At 41.1% G+C, this 21303-nt stretch overlaps 2 protein-coding genes across 6 annotated transcripts; one reads left to right on the forward strand and one right to left on the reverse strand.

Annotated features, from left to right (window-relative positions):
• Positions 1–38: 38 nt before the first annotated feature.
• Positions 39–4035, reverse strand: LOC119498299 (transmembrane protein 69-like). 3 transcript variants are annotated; one of them, XM_037787062.1, is made up of 3 exons: positions 3914–4035; positions 1140–1185; positions 39–810 (listed from the first exon to the last, which is right to left on the reverse strand). In XM_037787062.1, the coding sequence occupies exons 2-3, from the start codon at positions 1176–1178 to the stop codon at positions 97–99; spliced, it is 753 nt and encodes a 250-aa protein (XP_037642990.1). In that variant the 5' UTR covers positions 1179–1185; positions 3914–4035; the 3' UTR covers positions 39–96. The 3 variants fall into 3 exon arrangements, with proteins under 3 accessions (XP_037642990.1, XP_037642989.1, XP_037642988.1); XM_037787061.1 differs by lacking the exon at positions 3914–4035 and adding an exon at positions 1380–1564; XM_037787060.1 differs by lacking the exon at positions 3914–4035 and adding an exon at positions 1369–1563.
• gpbp1l1 (GC-rich promoter binding protein 1-like 1) lies at positions 3895–20614 on the forward strand. 3 transcript variants are annotated; one of them, XM_037787057.1, is made up of 12 exons: positions 3895–4002; positions 7606–8951; positions 9448–9562; positions 12603–12732; positions 15824–16152; positions 16548–16623; positions 16712–16908; positions 17108–17251; positions 18601–18756; positions 18967–19091; positions 19199–19301; positions 19973–20614. In XM_037787057.1, the coding sequence occupies exons 3-12, from the start codon at positions 9503–9505 to the stop codon at positions 20144–20146; spliced, it is 1494 nt and encodes a 497-aa protein (XP_037642985.1). In that variant the 5' UTR covers positions 3895–4002; positions 7606–8951; positions 9448–9502; the 3' UTR covers positions 20147–20614. The 3 variants fall into 3 exon arrangements, with proteins under 3 accessions (XP_037642985.1, XP_037642984.1, XP_037642987.1); XM_037787056.1 differs by lacking the exon at positions 3895–4002 and adding an exon at positions 4119–4253; XM_037787059.1 differs by lacking the exon at positions 3895–4002 and adding an exon at positions 4119–4253 and having other exon boundaries at positions 19976–20614.
• The last annotated feature ends 689 nt before the right edge of the window (positions 20615–21303 follow it).

Genomic DNA, 21303 nt, shown 5'->3' on the forward strand with positions numbered 1-21303 from the left:
ACACTAGTGTGAACAAAACAGACTGCCTACATCTGCACTTAATTTGTCATTTTTTATTGAGTCCATGTAGCTCAAAGTACAAACTGTCCCCTTAAATCAGTTCTGAATCTCTTTGATCTTCTTCTCGGTGCAGAATTTTTTAATTGTCAGGGTAGCCACCAGCGAGAAGGTGGCAACCAGAGTGAGGAGAGTCCGCATGGCTTTGAACCAGGAGGGGTAGCCAGGCAGCAGGGTCAGGTCGTAGTGCAGAGAGAGACCCAGTCCCATCATAACAACCAGGGCTCCTTCTGTGATATTATCCCTGCAGAGTAGCGCTAGCCAGGCCAGAAGTGAAGGCACCACACTGTTGCCCAAGTTCATCCAGTCAGGCTGAGCAGGACTACCGGCAGGGAGGGCAAACCCCCAGCGGGCACCTCCGAGGAAAGAGACTATACAGGCTCCGTAGACCACTTGAGCATATGCAAGTTCAGGGTAGAAGGACTGCGTGGCAGCCATCAGCAGAGGGGCAGACAGGAAAGGGATGAGCCCAGAGACACCGAGGTAGAGAGCTGGTTTGGGAGCCTGGGCGAGGGCCATCAAACTGAAACCCTCTTTGCTGTCGCCTCTCTCTGAGGCGCCTCGTGAATCCCCGTGGCAGAGACGTGAGGCGGGCCAGCTCACGCGCCTGATGCTCAACAGCCTGTTGGTGGGAGTCAGTCTGGATCTGGATGGCGTTAACACTGAGGAGGCTCGAGAGTGAAGCAGCAGCTGAGCTTTTGTTGTGTAGTTTGGTGCTCTGGTTATCTGCTGAAGACATCTCCATACTGGAACCTGAGAACATAATCATCATTAAAGTGCATAAACATCATGATGTATTATTGTTATATATAATGCTGGCACATATAGTATTTATTAGTAAGCAGGCTGCATTGATCTACAGTCAAATGGTATGCTTGTGTGCTGATGTGTATGTATGTGCATATGGAATTGTATGAATATGTATATGCTTGTTTCTTTATTTTCCCATTCTATTGTTTTTTATTTTATTATTTGTGTTTCATTGTATTCTGTTGTGATGTGAATTTCCTTGGAAAGCACTGCAGTGCTCTACAAATAAAATGATTATTATTATTATTATTATTATAAATTCTCTTACTTACCACAGAAATGATGAGTCTTCCAGATGCAAATCTAATCATTTTCAATCTGCAAAAGACAAGTTATTAATTAGTAATAAATCACTCCCCATAGCAACATGCACTCTGCAGTTTGATCTATGATATAAACACCCCAGTGCTGCTATTAGCAGTTAGCACACATCATGTCAACCTGATGCAATACAGAGCTATCCGACTGTAACAACCAAAACAACACAGAAGTTACACTTACCTAAACCTTACCCTTTAATTATTTGTCATGCAAATGTTTGCCACGGCCACCGCAGACACAACTGCATTGAGTTTAGTGGTTGCAAAGTTAAAGTTAAGTAGCTAAACTAGAGGTCGTTTGCAGGCTGGCATTATATCGGTGCTCGATTAAATGCCTGTCTCCTAATAACTGAATGAGACTGGTTCTGGTATCGACTGGCTGGGCTGTGAGTGGAGGGGGAGGTATTAAGTTGTATTCAAGATCCAAAAATCCCAAATATAAATGCTATCAACAACATGTTTGTTCTAGGATATATATTTTATGCAGAATAATGTATATTATTGGATTATACTTATTGATGCATTAATGTGTTCATCACTTTAATGTTGCAGCTGGTAAAGGTGGAGCACATTTTAATGACTTTATATACTGCTGGGTAGTTTCATCTATAATAATACATCATTTATTCGTTGATTATATTTTGTATTAATAATCTGAACATGGATTCAAGATTCAAGTCCTTCATTGTCATTGTGTAGTACAACGAAATTAGATTGTGGCAATCCCATAGGTGCTAAAAAAGATAATACAATAAAAAAAAAGAGATAGTGCAATATAAATATATAAAAAATACATATAAAAGATAATACAATATAAAATATAAAAATACAATATGTATATTGATGACTTTATATACTGCTGGGTAGTTTAATCTATAATAATACATCATTTATTCGTTGATTATATTTTGTATTAATTATCTGAATCTGTATATAAAGTTATTAAATCAATGTAGTGGAGTAAAAAGTACAATATTTCCCTCTGAGATGTTGTGGAGTAGAAGTAGAAAGTATCAGAACATGGAAATACTCAAGTAAAGTACAAGTACCTCAAAATTGTATTTAAGTACAGTACTTGAGTAAATGTACTTAGTTACTTTCCACCACTGAGTACATGTTATACTGTTGTGTTTTTCTAAGCATTCTTTACTGCTCCTGTTGGAATAAAATAATTGTTGATTATTTAGCTGAAAAGTAGTAATGTGTTTTTGATACCTTCACTTTTTTGCATCAAATCATACTGGAATGTTTGCTGAAATTGATTTGATGTGGCACAGCCCTACCTAGAAACATCTCCACCAGCCACCACTGTATATTATTATAGTCTAATTTATCCCTATCTTTCATATTGTAATATAGTTTGGGCGAGTACTTTTCCTACAAACTGTTTGTGCAAAACAAATAAACAGACAATAAACAAACAATAGAATATTTAAAAAATATATCATGTCATAATTTCAACGTTGTTTTGTTTTAAATAGCAAAATTATTTACAGACGCTGACAGTTAAGCCTGTTTTATTTACTTTGAATGTAAAGTTATTTTGCACTAACCATATAATGGTTGTCCGTGTTTGCAATTAGGTACATTCCTGGAATGTAATATGCATGTGCAATACTCTTGGCACTTTATTCTATTTATTCCTTTATTCTTTTATCTCGTCTTGTTTTTTTATTCTTGTATTTATTGTTTTTATTGCGAATATTTTTATTCTTGTACTTTTATTGATCTTGCACCTCCCCATATGCCACCTACTGTGTTTATTGTTTATTGTTTATTTGTTTAGCACAATTAAAGACTATTAAACATAACAAAAAATAAATGAATAATATACAGTGCAGGAAGAGGCAAAAAACCCATTGGGCTTATCCGAAGCCTCCACCTAGAGACAATATTAATATAATGAAATAATATGACTACATAATAGTGATAAAAAACAATTAGCACAAGATATATATAATAACAACAATACCAATACAGTAAATATATCAAAAAAGACAAGTGTGTGTGTGTTGCATGGAAGTGTATGGTTGGTGTTTGTGAGGAGGATATTGATTTAAATATCTATAAAGACTTCTTCAAACAACATTGTGAGTGGGGACAAAATAAAAAACATAAAAACATAGAAACAGATACATGGACAACATGGCGAAAAGCAATTACAAGACAGCAATTAAATGACCCTTTAAGCGACTTTTGAAACATTTGACAGATGAACAGTTTATTGATAGATGTGAAAAGCTACTCCATAATTTAGAAAATATATAAATAAATAAATAAATAAATAAATACATGTTCCCTCTGTCATAGATGATAATAATAATAATAATAATAATAATAATAATAATAATAATAATAATAAATTCAGAATCAGAATCAGAATCAGAAAGGTGTTTATTGCCAGGTGTAAGGGGTATACACGAGGAATTTTCTTTGGCTTTTTGGTGCGAGACAAACAGTATAATAACAAAGAATAGATAAAACGTTAGAATAAAATAAGAATAAAAATGTACAATTTACAAAATAAGCTATAAAAACAAAAAAAAAACAACAACTTATTATTCAACTTATATAGCGCTTTTAAAGAACATGCAGTTGCACATAATTGTGCAGTATGAATGTGTATTATATCTCGGTGGCCTGCAGAAACTGAATTGCCCTTCGGGGATAAATAAAGCTACCTGTATCTGTATCTGTGTTCAACTTTTAAAAACACTGTTTTGAACCTCGTCAAGTTGCATAATCTCCGAGGGCTCTTGAACGCAGCATCACCGAGGCTGTTCGAACCCCTCAGTGGCAGCGCTGCAGAGTGCTGGTAAGCTAAGCACCTCCGAAACCCAAACAAACAGCAATAGCCTACTATAGTAAAACAAGTGGTATAGTCGCGATCTCTTTAACCACATCCAGCTTCTATATATACCTATAACCACTCTCCATCGGAGGCTGTATGTCGCTGAGGAGAAGGTTACACGGTAGAGAGTTAGCTGAGCTAGTTAGCACGCTGATGAATGTGCTGCTAACGTCGCCATTTTGAACCCCTGTGTTGTTCCAGCAGAGAGCCAGCAGGTCTGTTTACCTCTCATTGTTATGTCCGTGACAGCTGCTTTAATGCTCTGTTCTAACCACTGGGAGCTTATTGAACACGTGTATACTCTGCTAAGCCAGCTAACTGTGTTGATTCACCTCAACCAGCCTGTTGTTTACGTTAACGGTTACTAAACTGGTAGCTAGGTAACGCTAGCTATGAGCTAACATGCTAAGCTAATGGTAACCGTTTAGCTAAGTTAGCATGGACATATCTGATTATTGGTTACTGATTAACCTGGACTGTTTAGCTGTTGTGTCGTAGTTTATCTAGGTTGTTTGCATACTCTGCTAACTGTTAGTTAGCTTGGTGAAACGTGCATGTAACGTTAACTGTGTCTGCAGCAGTGTTTGTGGACATGTGCTGGTTTTGCATGGTGTATTATGATGTGGGTAAACATTCATCTGAGGATTGTAGCTGCACATTGTAGCCCAGACACATTGATGTTGAGTTATGTAATAGTTCAGTGGGAATAACGTTAACGAGCCCACCACGGTAGCTCCTCTTGAGTTTGTGCACACAGGGATTCATTAGCTTGGTGCATGTTAACGTGAACTGTGTGTTGTGTTGCTCTGCTGCTGCAGTGTTTGTGGACATGTGCTGGTTTTGCATAGTGTATTATAATGTGGAGTAAACACTGTGTTGCAGGCATTCATCTGAGGTGAAGTTAACAGTGAAGTTAAATGTCTGCACTGCACATTGTTGAGCTGTTATGTAATATAGTTAACGAGGTACTCCTTGAGTTTTGTGTTTAAGCTGTATTATATATATATATATATATCAAGGGAATGAAATTAGCATCTGACACCGACTGGACGTGGACTGTTTAGCTGTTGTGTGGTAGTTTATTTAGATTATTTGGATACTAACTGTTAGTTAGCTTGGTGAAACGTGCATGTGACGTTAACTGTCTGCTGCAGTGTTTGTGGACATGTGGAGGTTTTGCATGGTGTATTGTAATGTGGGTAAACACGGTGTTGCAGTCATTCATCTGAGGATTGTTTCACAGTGAAGTTAAATGTCTGCCCTGCACATTGTAGCTCGTGTCTGTGGCAGACTCATTGATGTTGTTATGTAATATAGTTAACGAGGTAGCTCCTCTGAGTTTGTGCACACATGGATTCATTTTGTTTAGGTGTTGTTTTGTTTAAGCTGTATTATATCCAGGGAATGAAATTAGCACCTGCCACCTGCCAAATAACAGGGTAAATGTTGGCTGGTGGCAGGTAAGAATTTCAGGTCACCTGCCACTCAGGATGTCACAATATCAAGATTTCACAACACAATTATTGTGGCCAATATATTATAATAATAATAAATGTAATAGTTCAGTGGGAATAACGTTAACGAGCCCACCACGGTAGCTCCTCTGAGTTTGTGCACACAGGGATTCAAGATTCAAGCCCTTTATTGTCATTATATAAATATATAAAAAAATATAAAAGATAATACAATATGTATATTGATGAGATGACAGTTTTGACAGATTACAGTTTTGACAGATTATTGCTCAAAGTGTCCGTTGGATAATTATATAATTATTGCACAGCATCATATAATTATTGCATCATTTTGTTTTAGGTGTTGTTTTGTTTAAGATGTATTATATCCAGGGAATGAAATTAGCACCTGACACCTGCCAAATAACAGGGTACATGTTGGCTGGTGGCAGGTAAGAACTTCAGGTTGGGATGTCACAATATCAGATTTTCACAACACAATTATTGTGGCCAATATAATTCATGATAATGGTATTATTCAGATATCTATAGAAAATTTGAAAAAAAAGAAGCTACCAGTCAAATTCTTCTTGTTTATTGTGCATTTTGTCTATTTTTTGGCAAATTAATTACAGTAAGTGTAGGGAGGTAGAGAGAGTTTGTAACCATAACTGTATATATAAAATGATTTTAAGATGCGTTGACTTATTTATACAATATTATCAAGGTTATTGTCAATACCTATAGATATATATATATATATATATATATATATATATATATATCTATAGGTATTGACCTATAGATATATATAGATATATATATCTATATATAAAGATATAGATAGATATCTATATATATATTATAATATATATATATAGAGATATATATATATATATATATATATATATAGATATAGCTATATATCTCTATCTAGATCTAGATAGAGATATATAGCTATATCTATAGATATAGATCTCTATATATATATCTATATATATATAGAGATCTATATCTATATCTATATATATATAGATATAGATCTCTATATATATATATATATCGCGTCACCCTATCTACCACCATGGCAGACAGGACTTCCTTATATTAAGAAATATTATTTTTAAAAGGCAATTCCTGAGTTAAAAGTAGTCACGGATTAGATTAAGGTTATATAATATATTCCATATTTCTAGTGTCTGGTACCACTGACTCGGTGTTTACAAGTCTAAAACGTTCTACATAGATTTCAGAAGTGGCAGACAAATAAATTGAGTGGCCGGTAGAAATGTCCAGTGACCTGCCACAGTGGCAGGTGAGGGACAAACTTAATTTCAGACCCTGATTATATCGCATGATTGAACGAGATGTACCACAGAAGAAGAATCGCTGTTGAAATCGTAAACCTCCAGTTTCATTCAGCAGCGTGCACTCACTCACTGCCAGGCCTGTTTAGATGTGCAGCAGTCTGGTTGGAGAAGTACCGAGGAAGAAAGTGTACGAGTTATTTTTACACTGTTATAAATATTTCATTTACCAAAGCCGACACAATTTTTTTTACAAAAGAGCCAGCTTTCAGCATGAAATGGTTCTGAGATCACGGAGTCATGGCTTTTCTCCCATGCCTCTCAAAATATATTTGAAGTGTCAAAAGCAGTATCTTGAATTTGTAGCTATTTTTGGGGTTTAATGTCTGACATACTCCTTAGCTATTTGCAGCAACACAGGTATATAGAAGTAAAAAGGGAGATGTTGGTTTAAGCTTAATTTCTCTGTAAGCCAAACTAATTCTAATACAGCAGCCCTGCAATAAATATGTTACAGAGAGGTGTTGATTCAACTTAATGGGTTATTTTGGAAGCTGTAGTATCTAATATTTTGATAAATTCTGATTCAGCAGCACCACTAACGCAGCCTCCAAAATAAGCATACGGCCGAATCAACACCTTTCTAAAAAAACGTCTCAACAAAAAACAATATTCTAATTTTCATAAAGGTATGATTTTTGTATTTGTTAAGCTAGGTGTACTGTATGAACTGTAACTGCAAGTATTTGTGAATTTCTTTTTACCTGGAGCTTTTTCTGATTCAAGCCTGTTTTTGTTTAATGCAGGTCCAGAGTGTTCCTGTGCAGATACCAGTGAACCTTCAGCAAGAAAACAGAAACCTGCACTGCTGAAACTTCATTAAAGAAGGGAAGGAAAGACCCACCGGACAAATTTTGGACGCATGCTGTTTTTCAACTGAGAAAAAGATCGATTGAGCTTTCTGGAGGATTTTTTCTTTTTGGACGAGTTTGATTGTTGTCGAAGGATTCTTGCGCATCATATGACATGAAGACCTTTTGACTCGTGGAAAGAGTTTTGTTTAGCTTCTGATCTCGCATATCTATGAAATCAGAGCTCTACACTACATCTGCTTCAACCAGAATACCGCACATAATTAAATGGGCATCTTACAAATGTGATATTAAAACATATAAAGATAAAAACGGCATTATAATGCATCCAGCAGCATCTCTATTTCACTAACCAAAACTTAAAATGACGGCAATGTAACATAGGGTTTTACTTCCTTCATTGTCATGTGACTTTGAACCTTTTGAGCATTATTTTCTTCAAACTCGGACAGTCTTTTTCATCAGTTTAATGAGGTGAGCAGTGGTTGTCAGTGACCCCCGTTGCCAGTGAAAGACTGTCTCTGAACTCATTTTTCTTTTCTGCGTGTGCTTTGGTAGATCTTAAAATGATTCGGTAAAAGGTGAGTCGACGTCAAAGCATACTGGCACGCAGTGTGTTAGGACAACACTTGTCTGTTTCTCCTCATCTGGTGTCAAAGTGGAACTGCTACACAAACTGCTGTCCATTTTCTTGGGCGAACAACTTTCACAGACTGCTTCCTTGTGTTGATAATAAGAAAACCTGGATCTTCCTCTCCGTTGGGATACATCACCTGTCAAATCAATTCATTTTGCCATTCAGCTTTAAGTCCAATCCAAGGTTTTGAGTGTTACTCCTGACAATAAGATCAAATGAATTGGTGAAGGATTCAATCTGCCTGGGGAAAAACTTTACCTGGACTGGAAACAGTAGCCTTCGATTCATCAGAGACGTGACCTCCACAGGAGCTGTTTGGGAATCTGGTTCGAGAAGGAGAATAGGTCCTTCATAGACCTCCGTGCTTCTGCTTTAAGAAACCTACTTCCTGCTTGGCCAGTTCTCTGGATTGCCATTCCAGATCATTCCTGCGACCTTTTGACCCATCTCCCAGTGTTTCACCCTGGACGAAGGGATCTGCCTCTGGGGAAAGGGGCTGTGCTGTCCTGGAGGAGGTGGAGAGGGGGTCGTCGGTGTGCTGCTCCCTGTCTGTCACTCTGTGATCAGCGCCAACAGGCCTGAGGAACCGAGCCCAGCCGGACCGCGAGAGGAGGCAGAGGACTTCAGAGCCACAGACTCTGGGGTAATGATGAAGTTTCACCTGACTGAAACACACATGCATGTACTCAACAGCCATGAAATGAATTGCTGTAGTCATTTGTCAACATTTTGTAGATGGCAAGTGTTCATTTTCCATCTTGTACACACAATGGTTTTAAAGGAAAATGAGAAAGTTAAGCATGATAAACTATGTACATTTTTATCACATACACACGTTGTAAAATAATACTTGTATTATGCTGCACAAGATATTTTCCATCCTGGCTGTCAAGTAGTTATCAGCTTCACAGGCACAGCTGCAGCAAGTCGAGCTTTGTTGTTTTCTGCTAAGAATAGGACTCTTTTTTGGCTCTTCGGGGAGACCTTTAATACACAGTGAATTTCTAAAGAACTGCTAGTAGACAAAGTACTAGATGGATGGGTGTGAAAGAGAATTTGATTTGTGTCTCTGGGCTTGAATTAACTGAATCTGAATTTTTAAAACATGTCATTTCCTCCTGTCCCTTTTCTGTCGTTAGATCCTGGCCATGAGGTTTGATGCCTCGATCCACTGACCGGAAACACTGGACCTAAATGGCGCAGCATGACTTTGTCCCTGCCTGGCTTAACTTCTCCACGCCCCAGCCTGCCAAGGTGTGTGTGTGCGTGTGTGTATACTGTATGCATTAGAGTGTGTGCCAGTTGATCACAGGAATAAAATGGTAATTGAAATAGACAGAGCTTGAAATTATAACTGTCAGTGTCACTGCTCTAACACCTGATGTGACTGTGTCTGTACACCTGAGCGTGTGTGATGGCAGTGCAGTCAGTAGATGGTTCAGCAGAGGCTCACCTAGACACCTTCATGAAAAAAAGACTGATGATGGAAGGAAAGAAACCATTTTAATAATCAACTCAACGTCCTGGTGGAGGATTTCATGGAGGTTTTTTGTGATTTTTGCATGCTACTAAATCTGCAGCGGCTTTTTCTAACCGGCCAAACTTGCAGGCTCGTGCAGATAAACTAAAGATTGTGAAGGATTTGCTGTGATTCAATGAAGATTCACAAATCAAATTTGTGGAAGGGTGGAGATGGATTTATATGAAATTTATATCATGATATGCGACTAGGGTTTCTGGTTATCCTAATATGACGACGGTATGTTGATGCCTCGCCAAAAGCTGCTGTGAAGTGAAGCAGTTTTCTGGAACTGCTTAACGGCTGTAGCTGAGCGAAATGGACAACGAATACTCAACCTGCTTTGCCGACACATCAGATATTTATCTTTCTATCATACCGATACTCCGACTGAATCTTGTTAACATTCTGTTATTCATTCAGACTTTTTTTGACCATTTTTGTTGGCAGAGGATTTGACTTTGTTCCCCTACTAATAATGTGTGAGTGGTACATAGGCCTGCACGATATGAGGAAAATCTGCAATGTGCGATATCTTTGTTCAATATCGCGATGACGATATAACTTGCGATAAATGAACAAATATTGAAGAGTGCATATTAGCTATACTTATGTCAGCCTGGTTGTCTTTTAATACAGAACAGGGTTGGAATTGAATATCTGAAATATAACTGGGGTAAATGTTTTTAGAGCAGCAATAGTAATGTTTACAACAGCAAAGTCACTATATATACTCAATAATCTTAAAAAGAATGAGGAACACGGATATCAGTCAGTATCAGTCCTTCCTCCTGTCCTCTGTCCTCCTCCCTCTGATGTAATTCACTGCCTGCAGGTAATGTCATCGCTGGTAGAGGGAGGAGGAGATGCTTTATCTCAGCCAACTGATGAGTTCACAAAATTTTGTTAAGATACGTGGTGAACTACATTTAACAGTTAGACAACATACAGACAGCTTTTATTTTAGCTTGTGTAGCTTTGTATGTGGAGAACTCCTCCGCAGCCCCAACACAGAGCAGGGGAGAGGATGCAGTGTGATAATAAATACTAACATTATGGATTTTAACCCCGGAGCACGTTTAATACCGGGTTTCTGTAACCATCCCTAAATAAAAAGTGTTGTTTTTTTTAATCATCGCCGCTCAGGCACTCTTATGCAATGTGTTTATCGCGCATGTTCATATCGCAATGACGGTGAAAATACAATTTATCTAACATCACTTTTTTTAAAGTTAACACTGAAGCTGTGTTGGCTGTCTGACGGTTGTAATAAGTTAAGTAAGTGCACCAAAAAACCTGCAATCAATATTACATCTTCCATTACCTAATGCATGGTGAGGTATCCTAATGTAGGAAAATAACAAGCAGACAGCACAAAGTATGAGAAGCATTATCACTGATTTAACATGGACACGAACCAATGAAACAAAGGGGAGGCTGTGTTTTATTAACGCAAAAGAAATGTTTGATCCAATTAAAGAAGATTTCTTGCAAACTGCTCATCCTGGTTATTGTGTTATCCATTCAGCAGATGTTTGGTAGCAGACGAGGGAGGCTGGCTGGATTACGTTTGTTAGCTAGCCAAGATGAGTTTTTAGTGTTTTCTCCTAAGGATATTTAACCAAATATCATGAGCACTGATTAGACTAACTGGTACAACTTAAGGTAAGCACAGACTGTCTGACTCCCCACCAACTTTATTCTCGTCCACAAACGCTCGGATTGACTCCAACAGCAATTCACAGAAGCAACACCAGAGTTATTTTAATTGCTGGGCATAATTTAGGATGTGGCTGCAATTTAAGGGGGTCTGGAATCCAAGCTGGATCTGCCACATTTAGTTCAGGTTGAATATTGTAGGAAAACACAAATAGTCATCTAAAAATATAGCCTCTTGAAAGTAAAACCAGGGGGGGAATTGCAAATGAAGAAGGGTGAATGTTAGGTGAACGATTTGGATTGGTTTGTGTCCTTCCTTTAAATAAAAAAAGTGTTATCGATCTGACTGTCCATCTGTGATTGTGAATGGTTAATCTGTGAGTCGGGAAGTTGCCCAGCTAAGTGGCCTGTCTGCGAAATTGAGAGTCGAGACAGAGAAACAAGTGCACAGTCAGTGTCCTGCTGACACATGACTTCACCTCAATGTCATTTGTCTTCAGGGATTAGTCTGCGTGCACTCGCCAGGGTCGGTGCTGCAGTTTATTCTCCTACGTCTTTGTGCACATCATATTCCTGGATATTGTCGGTGGATGTTATAAAAAAATCCTTGAGATGACGCTTGCAGGGATAGGCTGAAGAACACAGTCGTATTTGATCTTTGAACCTCAGCTGATGACAAATATGGACGTGATTCAGATGGAACTGAGCATTTGCAGTCGACATTATGAAGCACAGCTGTGTCAGTGCTGCAGCGACTTTAGGATCTCTTCCACAGCAGCGCATTTGTCACGATGAAGCGTTCCAAGATTGTTTTCGGTTCCTGTGATGTCTGTTTTTGTTCACTTTCGTCCCCTAAGAATAGATCCCCACATTGACGGTTTCACTTGGAGGTATTTAGGGAGTAAGAGAGGAACATTGAGTATGGAGAGGATTCCTGCTAATCTAAGTTTCTTCACAAAGACGAAGATAACGTAGAGAAAGAAAATAATGTCCAGAAAAATGGTCTAAGGGTAACAGCTGTTTCTGTAGTTTCTTGTGTCGTCAGTTTACCCTGGCATGTGGTTCACTGTGGAGTCCCACTTTGACTGACCCTGTCCCCTTTCTGTCCTCCTCCAGTCCCCTGCTGCCAACCTTGAGAAACAAGGTGAGCCCCACCACCACAGAGACGGCAGAACCACTGTGAGTCGCCGCCGCCACAACTCGTCTGATGGCTTCTTTAACAACGGCTCCCTGCGCGCTCCAGCAGGTAACGGCTCAGAACATTTAACTCTCTTATTGTTTGTTAACCCTGTTCTTGTTATTACAGCAACTGTGAGAATATGAGTTTAGCAACTGAATCTTCTAACACTGTAGAGCTGGTGTAGTGTAACAAAATCATCGCTAAAAATATATATATAAAAGGCTTTGTTGGGAATTGTGTGATGTCACCAAACCATATGAACTAATAAGAATAAAAACAGTGCATGTTGTCCTGCAACAAGACCAACAGAGGAATGAGGGCGATGTCAATAAAATGCAGCTTTTACACATCAACACAGTCCTGAGAAGAGGTCTAATCAGACACAACATTAGTGGAAACACCTGTGTGGGTGTGTAGGGGCTTTAAATTCATCTTTTGATTAAAGGATAACTTCTGTATTTTTAAACTTGGATGCTATTTCCCTGTGTTTTTGTGTCTAAGTGACTGTTGGGGACAACATTGTTTTAAACTGGTCCGGTATTGAGGGAGTATGCTGCCGCTGCCAGCCTGTAGGGTCCTTTCCATAATGTCAGACACTTATAATAACAATCTCAGCCTGTCAGAAATTAATACTACGCTTCCGCAAGATGTGATACGTACATGAGCAGTAGGGGCAGTAAGGTGATGTGACATGTGGTGCTTGATTTAGGGGCCTTACATACCATCTACAACGGCGCCGCTGCCATGTTCTCTGAAATGATTTCAGAATTAACAATACAGTAACCTCCTTGAATGACACCATCTTTATTGTTTACATTATGCAAATCCAGAAGTTCTATATGGTCTGAGTTCTCTGGTTGAATCCTCCACAAACGCGTGGTTAAAAAGCAAGTATATCTCCGCTCCCTCACCCACACAGGTCTTTCAGTGGTTGAACTGATGAGGGATCAGAAACTTTACAGCAGCTCGGTGCGCCTTGTTTTCCATCCTGTGCGTTGAAATACCTGTTTCTTTTCTTGTTGCGTTAATGAACCAGCGAACAATGGCTAATTTCAGTGTAACTTTAGCTGGTGTTATTACAGGGATAGATGAGACAGAGCGTGGATGTGTTAAGAACATTAGACAATGAGTGGATATTTCCACAGACTGCTTACTGACGTAGTTACACTATGGGAGGAGTAAAGATTACATATGCGTCTTCTTGAAGAGACGGATGCATTTACACCTTTTCAGCACCTGCCTCCTGAGGTGGTTGATTTTAAAGACAGATAAGTTGAACACTCAAAGCTGTTCCTGGTTCGTGGTTAACATGTTGACAGAAGTGGTTGAGTGAAGAATGAACAGGTAGAATTTGGAGATTGTTATCTACTAATAGGACCCTTTTATTGAGCTTTATAATGCTGGGTATGTTTCAGACATTAAATCAGTCATGCCAAGTTCTGCTGGACTTTCATTGTGTGAAGTTGGAAGATAATGGTAAGCAGCAAACCTCTACAGAAAGAGGATATAAGTGAGGTCCCTGTAGTGGATAAGGACATAATTGAGGCCACCTGCTCAGAAGACTGTGATGTTGTAGCAGCGGTGAAGCAGCAGACAGGTGGCGTTGGAGTCCTATCTCCTTTTTGAGGCTTCTTTTTCCATGACAGACATCGCCTCCTGTACACACACGCATTCAAACCACCTGTCCTTTCTCTCTAGATTAAGTACATTATTTGGTTTTTGTAGACTACACGTAGACAGTGTTGCTCTGCTGATGTGTGGGCATGAATTTCTGTAATGTGGTGGCAGTTTAAAGATCCCAGCTCGTTGTTGCTCGTCTTCTCCTTTGTGAAAACGATGCTGAAGATCCACCGAGCAGTAATCTGTGTCAGCTACGCTTCCTGTTTGACTGGTTCTTGACCCATTTATCCTGCAGTCCCAGGGGGGTGTCTCACCATTGTCCCTCACAAAGGCAGTTTGATGTGTTTCTACTTGCTTTTGGTGTGCGGTGCCAGTCAGACATGTTGGGGAAAAAATATCTGAAATGTCTCTTCTAATAGTTTGGACACTAACTGCTGGTGTATTGTCATTGTAGGAAGGTGACTGTGTTCACTCGGTAGTTGTTTGTGTACCCTATAGGTGCTTTTGGTCTTTCACAGAGGAACCTACTGTAGATCCAGGCTGTTAGGGATGTTGTCGTTTTGCTGGCATTCAACATTAAACCTGGTTATGCTTCCTCTCTGTCTTCTGTATTACTGCAGTAGCTTAATGCTCAGCTTGCCAAATGTGCAGCAGTATGACCCCCCTTTTACATCTGGCATTAAAATGCGTTTTGGGTGATCAGATTGCAATCGGATAGTGCCGGGCCACTTGTAAGTACGGGTGTAAATGCACCCGTTGAAGACGGATTGTGATCCAATCGGCTAAACCACTTCCAGAGGTGGTCAGAGACACATTGTGAACACAGTTAACACAAATGTAAATGCAGTGGTGTTTTCAATCCACATACAACAACTACGTGGGCGGAAATACACGTTAGGGCTGTCCCGAGTACCATTTTTGGGGCTGCGGTAGTAATCAACAGCAGCGCACTACCAGCGCTCCTCCGGTCACTGGATCGGCGCGACCGGAGAGATCACCGCCACCGCTCTGTCTGCATTCAGCATCTCCTCTCCTCACCCCTCTGTGGGTGTGTGTGTGTGTGCGCTAGTGTAGACGTACCTCAAAGTCACGTTGGCAGGACCTCTCCCCCTAAAAGGTGGCTTTTTTTTTTTAGGCGCATTACGCACCGCATCTGTCTCGGCTGCAAGCCTGTGCGCCTTCGGAGGCACCTTTTCAGACAGAGCAATCAGATCTCAGTGTGGACACATGTTAATACCAGGTGTAAATGTAATCAGGTTAAATCATATCTATACAATCTGGATACGAGACACATTTGAATAGGTCTATGTTTATATAGTGTTGTAGGGATGCAGATGAAATGAAATGCTACCACTTTTGCTTGTACCAGCGTGACAAAAACAGCCATTCACTAAACTACGTAATAACAGAATTATTGATTTGCTCTGATGTCATGGCTTCCTGTTTCAGAAACCCACATATCACTGCTGGTATTCAGCACTTACTGAATCACAATGACATCATTCTTACACGCTGTATATTTGTTCTCTCTCCGGAGGTGACGGATGGCAGCAGCCCTCTCTGCTTCTGAGGCATGACTCGGTGGACTCGGGGGTGGCCAAAGGAGGGCATGGCGGGCTGGCGGGGGGCTCCTGTTGGAAGGAAACACCCAGCTGGCATGGAGCGCCGCGGGGTGCCCAGGACGGCCACCACCACCAGGGACGCCACCCAAAACGGGTAGGAGTCGACAGGGACAGGCAGGTGGGGCACCGGCAGCGCAACGGCAACTTTCATCCCCGCAAGGGCACCTCGTACCAGGACAAGTTCCCCAACGAGGAACGCAAAGACGGCAAGGACGACAAGCTGAAGTTCGTGGAAGAGGACTTTGTGAGTAGATGACTTTCACTGTTTTTTTCCTGAACACGCCACTGACCTTAACACAGTTCTTCAATGACGAAGCGCTGTTGAAAGATAAGATACTTTGGATCTTTTAATAAAGAGGGTCAGCTCTGAATATAGACTATATTTTTAGGAAAATTGTGGTTATTGTTCACACTGCGCCGGACTTTAGATAATCAAAACTATTGTCAGAAACCCTTTCCCTTTCTATTTTCTCCCCACATTTACCTTGTGATACAAAATGTAGTATTATGCATCACAAGAGTTTCCCTTCCCTGATCCATCAGTTTTAATCCTGTCAGCAACAACATGCTCACATTCTTGGATGTAACTTGAAAATACAACATGTGAATGGTATTTAATGCAGGCGTTTGTCATTTTAGCCTTCCCTCAACCCTGAAACAACTGGAAAGCCTGGGACTCAGATGCGAGCAGTGGCCCCCCACGCTGGAGTGTGGGGTAAGAGCTCCCGGTCCAGAATGGATTTAAATTCTCGAATAAACGAGAGAATAAACTCTGTAACATTTCATCACCGATTATGTTCCAGAAAACCCCCCTAGTGGCAAACAGATGGTGTCCAAAATGCTGGTTATCAAGAAGGTTTCCAAGGAGGACGCCAGCACCGCCTTCTCTGCGGGGTTCGCCACTGCTGGCATCTTGCCCACCAACGGCAGCAAAGTTCCCATCACAGGCTCCAGCATCTACAAGAACCTGGTCCCAAAGCCTGCTGTGGCCCCCACCAAGGTAGGACCTGCTGCGACGTGTCCATTTATTTCAACAACTTGCTTGATTTCTTTAAACGGGCATGCAAGAAAAGCAAATAAAGCATGTTTTATTAAATAGATAACAAGCTTTGTATACTGAATGTCACTGCTAGTTGTGTAGATGCTAAGCTGTCTCTCTGTTTGTGACAGAGACTCATTTTATGTCCTCTTTTTTCCAGAGCACCCAGTGGAAATCCGGTGGTAGAGAGATCACTAAGTCTGGCCTTCACATGCCGGGCCGAGATTCAGTCTTCACCAGCCCCGTCTCTGCAGCCAAACCCAGCACCCCAGTCAGTGCACCACAGCACAACACCCCGAAAGAGGTAAGGGCAGTAGGAAAAAAAGACAAATATAATTACAACAGACATTTTAGGGGTTTTTCCAACCCCAACATGATGCAGCAGTTCACTCAGACTTCCTACCAACATGTAAAACTGCGCAGCAAGCAAACGCTTCAAGTTCCAGTGTAGCAGTCGGTCTGTGTTGGACTCTCTTACGGCTGCATGCGTGACTGTGAGAGTAAATCACAGGTTTTATATGAACATAGTAATTATGTGTTAGTGGGGTTTGCGACGGAGATGCTTACTCACACGTGCACATGAAGTTTTCCTTTGCAGCAGTATACGTGCTGTCCAGTGCAGTAAAACGTTTTTATCTCTGGTCCGGTGTTAATTTCGTTAACAAAACTAAGATGAAATATGCTCGAGATGACAATGAGACGGCATCATTTAACTCTAAAGGTGACGATATCAAACATGCAATATCGTTGACGAAAGAAGACGAGACTGAAATCTTTATTTTTGTCAGCTTCCTCCCCTCACTGTCACTCTCTCTCTGTCTCAAACACACACACACACACACACACACACACACACACACACGGCCCTGTGGCGGCGGCTCTCAGTCCGTCTCTGTCCTTCTTGTGTTAGACATCACTCCTGACAACTGTGTTTGTACTATAATGGATAAAGCTGGCGGTTTGCAGTCCGGGTTCGGGTGGTTGATTAACGCATATTTCGCATGTTGGGTGGTGCAGATTGGCTCATATAACGAGCCGGTGGGTTCAACTGAACCGCACATAATGAGCAAAGTCAGGAGTCACCGCAAAGCTGCATTCTTAATCTTTCAACCTGTGTGTTTCATCAGATAATGATTGATAAAAAGTTTGACTAAAATGACATAAATGTGCAATATAATGTGATGACTAAAAAAGGATATTTGACACAGAACTTGGACTAAATTAAAAAATAGCTGAAAAAATTAAGCAAAAACATTTTGACTAAAAGTTGACTAAAACGTAATGACTTTTCGGTGACTAAAACGTTTTGAATTGTCGTAGACTAAAACTATGAAGGATAAAAAAATGACTAACGTGACTCAAACTAATAAGCATTTTCGTCTAAAATCTAAAATAGCTGCCAAAATTAACACTGCTATTGTCATAAACTATAATGTTCAAAAACACACCATAAAGTAACACTGAATTCATGCAAAGTGGCCGCTGCAAATGCTACAATTTGTTTTTTTCATGACCGCATACATTTTGCTCTGCTTCCTAATCTAAAAATGTTATTGGCCAAATGGATTCCATAGCTTATAGTATGGTGTCTCAGTTGAAAAAAAACAAGAATAATATTAACGTACTTTTCTCCCGTCCCGGTCCGTCTCTCAGCACCCTTCCAGCACGACTCCTCCCATAGACATCGCCCCGTCGAGGCTGAAGCTGATGCGGCGTGGTCCGGACCGTAAGAGCGAGTTCCTGCGAGCGCTGAAGGACGAGGGCACTGGAGAGCTGACGACGAGCAGCAGCCCAGGAACATCAGGAGAGGTAGGCAGCAGTTTGGCTTAATGTCCATAAAGCATCGCACAGCACAGCACAGCACAGCACAGCACAGCACAGCACAGCACAGCACAGCACAGCACAGCACAGCACATAAAGGACAGTTGGTACATGAAACTCTGAAGGTTTTAAGTGGTAAATATTGCAAAAAAGCAATTTTTCCTTAAGTGTGTTGTCTTGCTGTGTGTATTTTCTCAGGGTGAAAGCAGTACCCCAGAGCCCAAACCCTACAGCGAGGAAGTCTGCCACGAGAACGGTCTGTCCTACTCCCTCAGTGACTCAGACACCGAACACCTGTCCAGCTCCCTGGAGGCAGAGCACAGGTAGGACACCGCTAACAGCCTTCTCATCACTCGCACACACACACACGCTCTCTCTCTTTCTCTTACACAACAATCTACTAAGCAGAACATTGTGATCTGTTTTGTAGGTTGCTGAAGGCCATGGGCTGGCAGGAGTACCCAGAAAATGATGACAACTTCCTGCCTCTGACGGAGGACGAGCTCAGAGAGTTCCAGACTAAAACTGAACAGGTGAGCACTCAGAGAAACGCCGTAGTTACTCTTTGATATATCAGGGACACACTAGGGATGTCGCTTTGGTACCAAGTAGATGCCAAAATGTTGAAAACGAGACGGTAGTACCGTAGGTACCGCCAGGGCTCGATAGAAAATGTGTTTGCAGCAAACTCACTATCGCCACGTCCATTCAGGGGACGTAAACTGTTGTCTCCCTGATAATAATGCTACATTGCGAACAACAAATCTGTGTTGAAATGGTCAGGAGGAGAGCTGGTAAACGTTAGCTGTTAGCTCTGCTGATTTCAACACATGAGGGTGCCATTAATTTACATCAATACGATGTGTAAAAATGAGTATTGGGCGAATGTAAATTCTAACGTTATCATGATGTGTTCAAATGTAATCTTGTAAAATGTAGTTTTTGGTGAGAAACTTGTTTTGAAGGAGATGTTTTCACAGCGATATGAAATAGATAATAGACAGGGAATTATGACCTGTTTAACTTCCTAACACAAGAACAATGCAAACGGTAATAAAGGAGTGGATGTTGAAGCACATGGGATTTATTGTTTACTTTTGTTTTTTACCGTGGTATCGAGAATCGTGGAATATCACCGGTATTGGTATTGACTGTTATTGTGACATCGCTAATTCACCCACTAATTGTCCGTCTGTCCTTGGAGCAGCTGAAGAGGAACGGCATGCAGAGGAACGGGGCTCTCCCGAGGGCGCGGGGTGTCACCCTCCACTTCACCCCCTGGAGGAGTGTGGCGGAGGCGAAGGTCGAGGAGGGCTCCGAGTCCGAAACCAGTAGCAGCAGCCAGACCTCTGACGACGACGACTGCATCAAATCCTAACGTGGCTTTACGGAACAAAAAAACAAAAACACAAACAGCCAACACAACATCCCAGCAAGCAATCCCCCTCTTCCTCTCTCATCTTTGTTTTTAGAGCACCATTTTGAATTTCTTTTTGTTTTGATTTTTTTTTTTGTTGTCATTCTTGCACAAGGGAAAAACCAATCATATCCCAGTGAAGGGGGAGATTCCTGCTCCGCCAGACGTCGTTTTCCCTGCGTTTCCTCCTTCACTGCAGTCCCTGCCCTCTTTGACCCCCCCACCCCCACTCCTCGCCCACCCTACCCTTCTTCCTTTTTCTTCCTCGCTTTGTGGAACTGACGTGTTCATCAAGAAAAGAAGGGCAATGAATGCACACTTGATTCTGCTTTAAACAGACTAACTCATTTCATTGATGATGCTGATGACACATTATTAATGATATTAATAAAAATTGGTTCCTGACAAGCTGATATGTTTCAATATGAATCTGGCTACTGTGGTGTTTGAGTCCACATGGAGTTCACTTTGTGTAGATCGGTTTTAAAGGGACTGTTTGTAACTTCTTAAACGTAAAAATCAATCCGGGTCGGTGTCCCATGCGTGCTCGCGTGTGGCGACGCTGTTCAGACTCAGACTCCAACACAAACTACATGGAAGCACCAAAACCACAAAGTTATATCTAGTGAAGTCTTCTTGCAAAACAGTGTTGCCCGCGGTCGGAGGACGCGGGGGAGACCGTAGCTTTGGTCTCCAGGGCCGGAGTCTCTGCTGTACTCTGCCTGCCTTCACTCACGCACCGCGCTCGTTCTCGCTCTTTCGCTCCACTCTTACGTGCATGCGCTCACACTCCACACTGCAGAAGAGTTAGTAGCTCTGAGAATATCTAGTGAATGTACAGTGGACGTTTGTGCAGAAATAACTGCTGCAGCTCCTCCAGACCAACAGAGGTTTGCCGTGTCTTATGAAGTGACCGGGCTCCGCAGCGAGAAACGATATCGTCTCCGACCAAAACTCCGGTGTCTCCCCTGTTCCCCCCGGCTGCGGTCTGGAGGCTGAAGCAGGAAAAGCCAACACTAGGATCAGCAGTGATTCATGGAGAGACCTTCGTCTGGTCAGCTAACATTACTGCCAAGCAGCTGAAATATAGAGTGATATTGTGCTTTTAGATGACGTGT

The sequence above is a fragment of the Sebastes umbrosus genome, chromosome 12 (assembly GCF_015220745.1).
Source record: "Sebastes umbrosus isolate fSebUmb1 chromosome 12, fSebUmb1.pri, whole genome shotgun sequence".
Lineage (NCBI taxonomy): Eukaryota > Metazoa > Chordata > Actinopteri > Perciformes > Sebastidae > Sebastes > Sebastes umbrosus.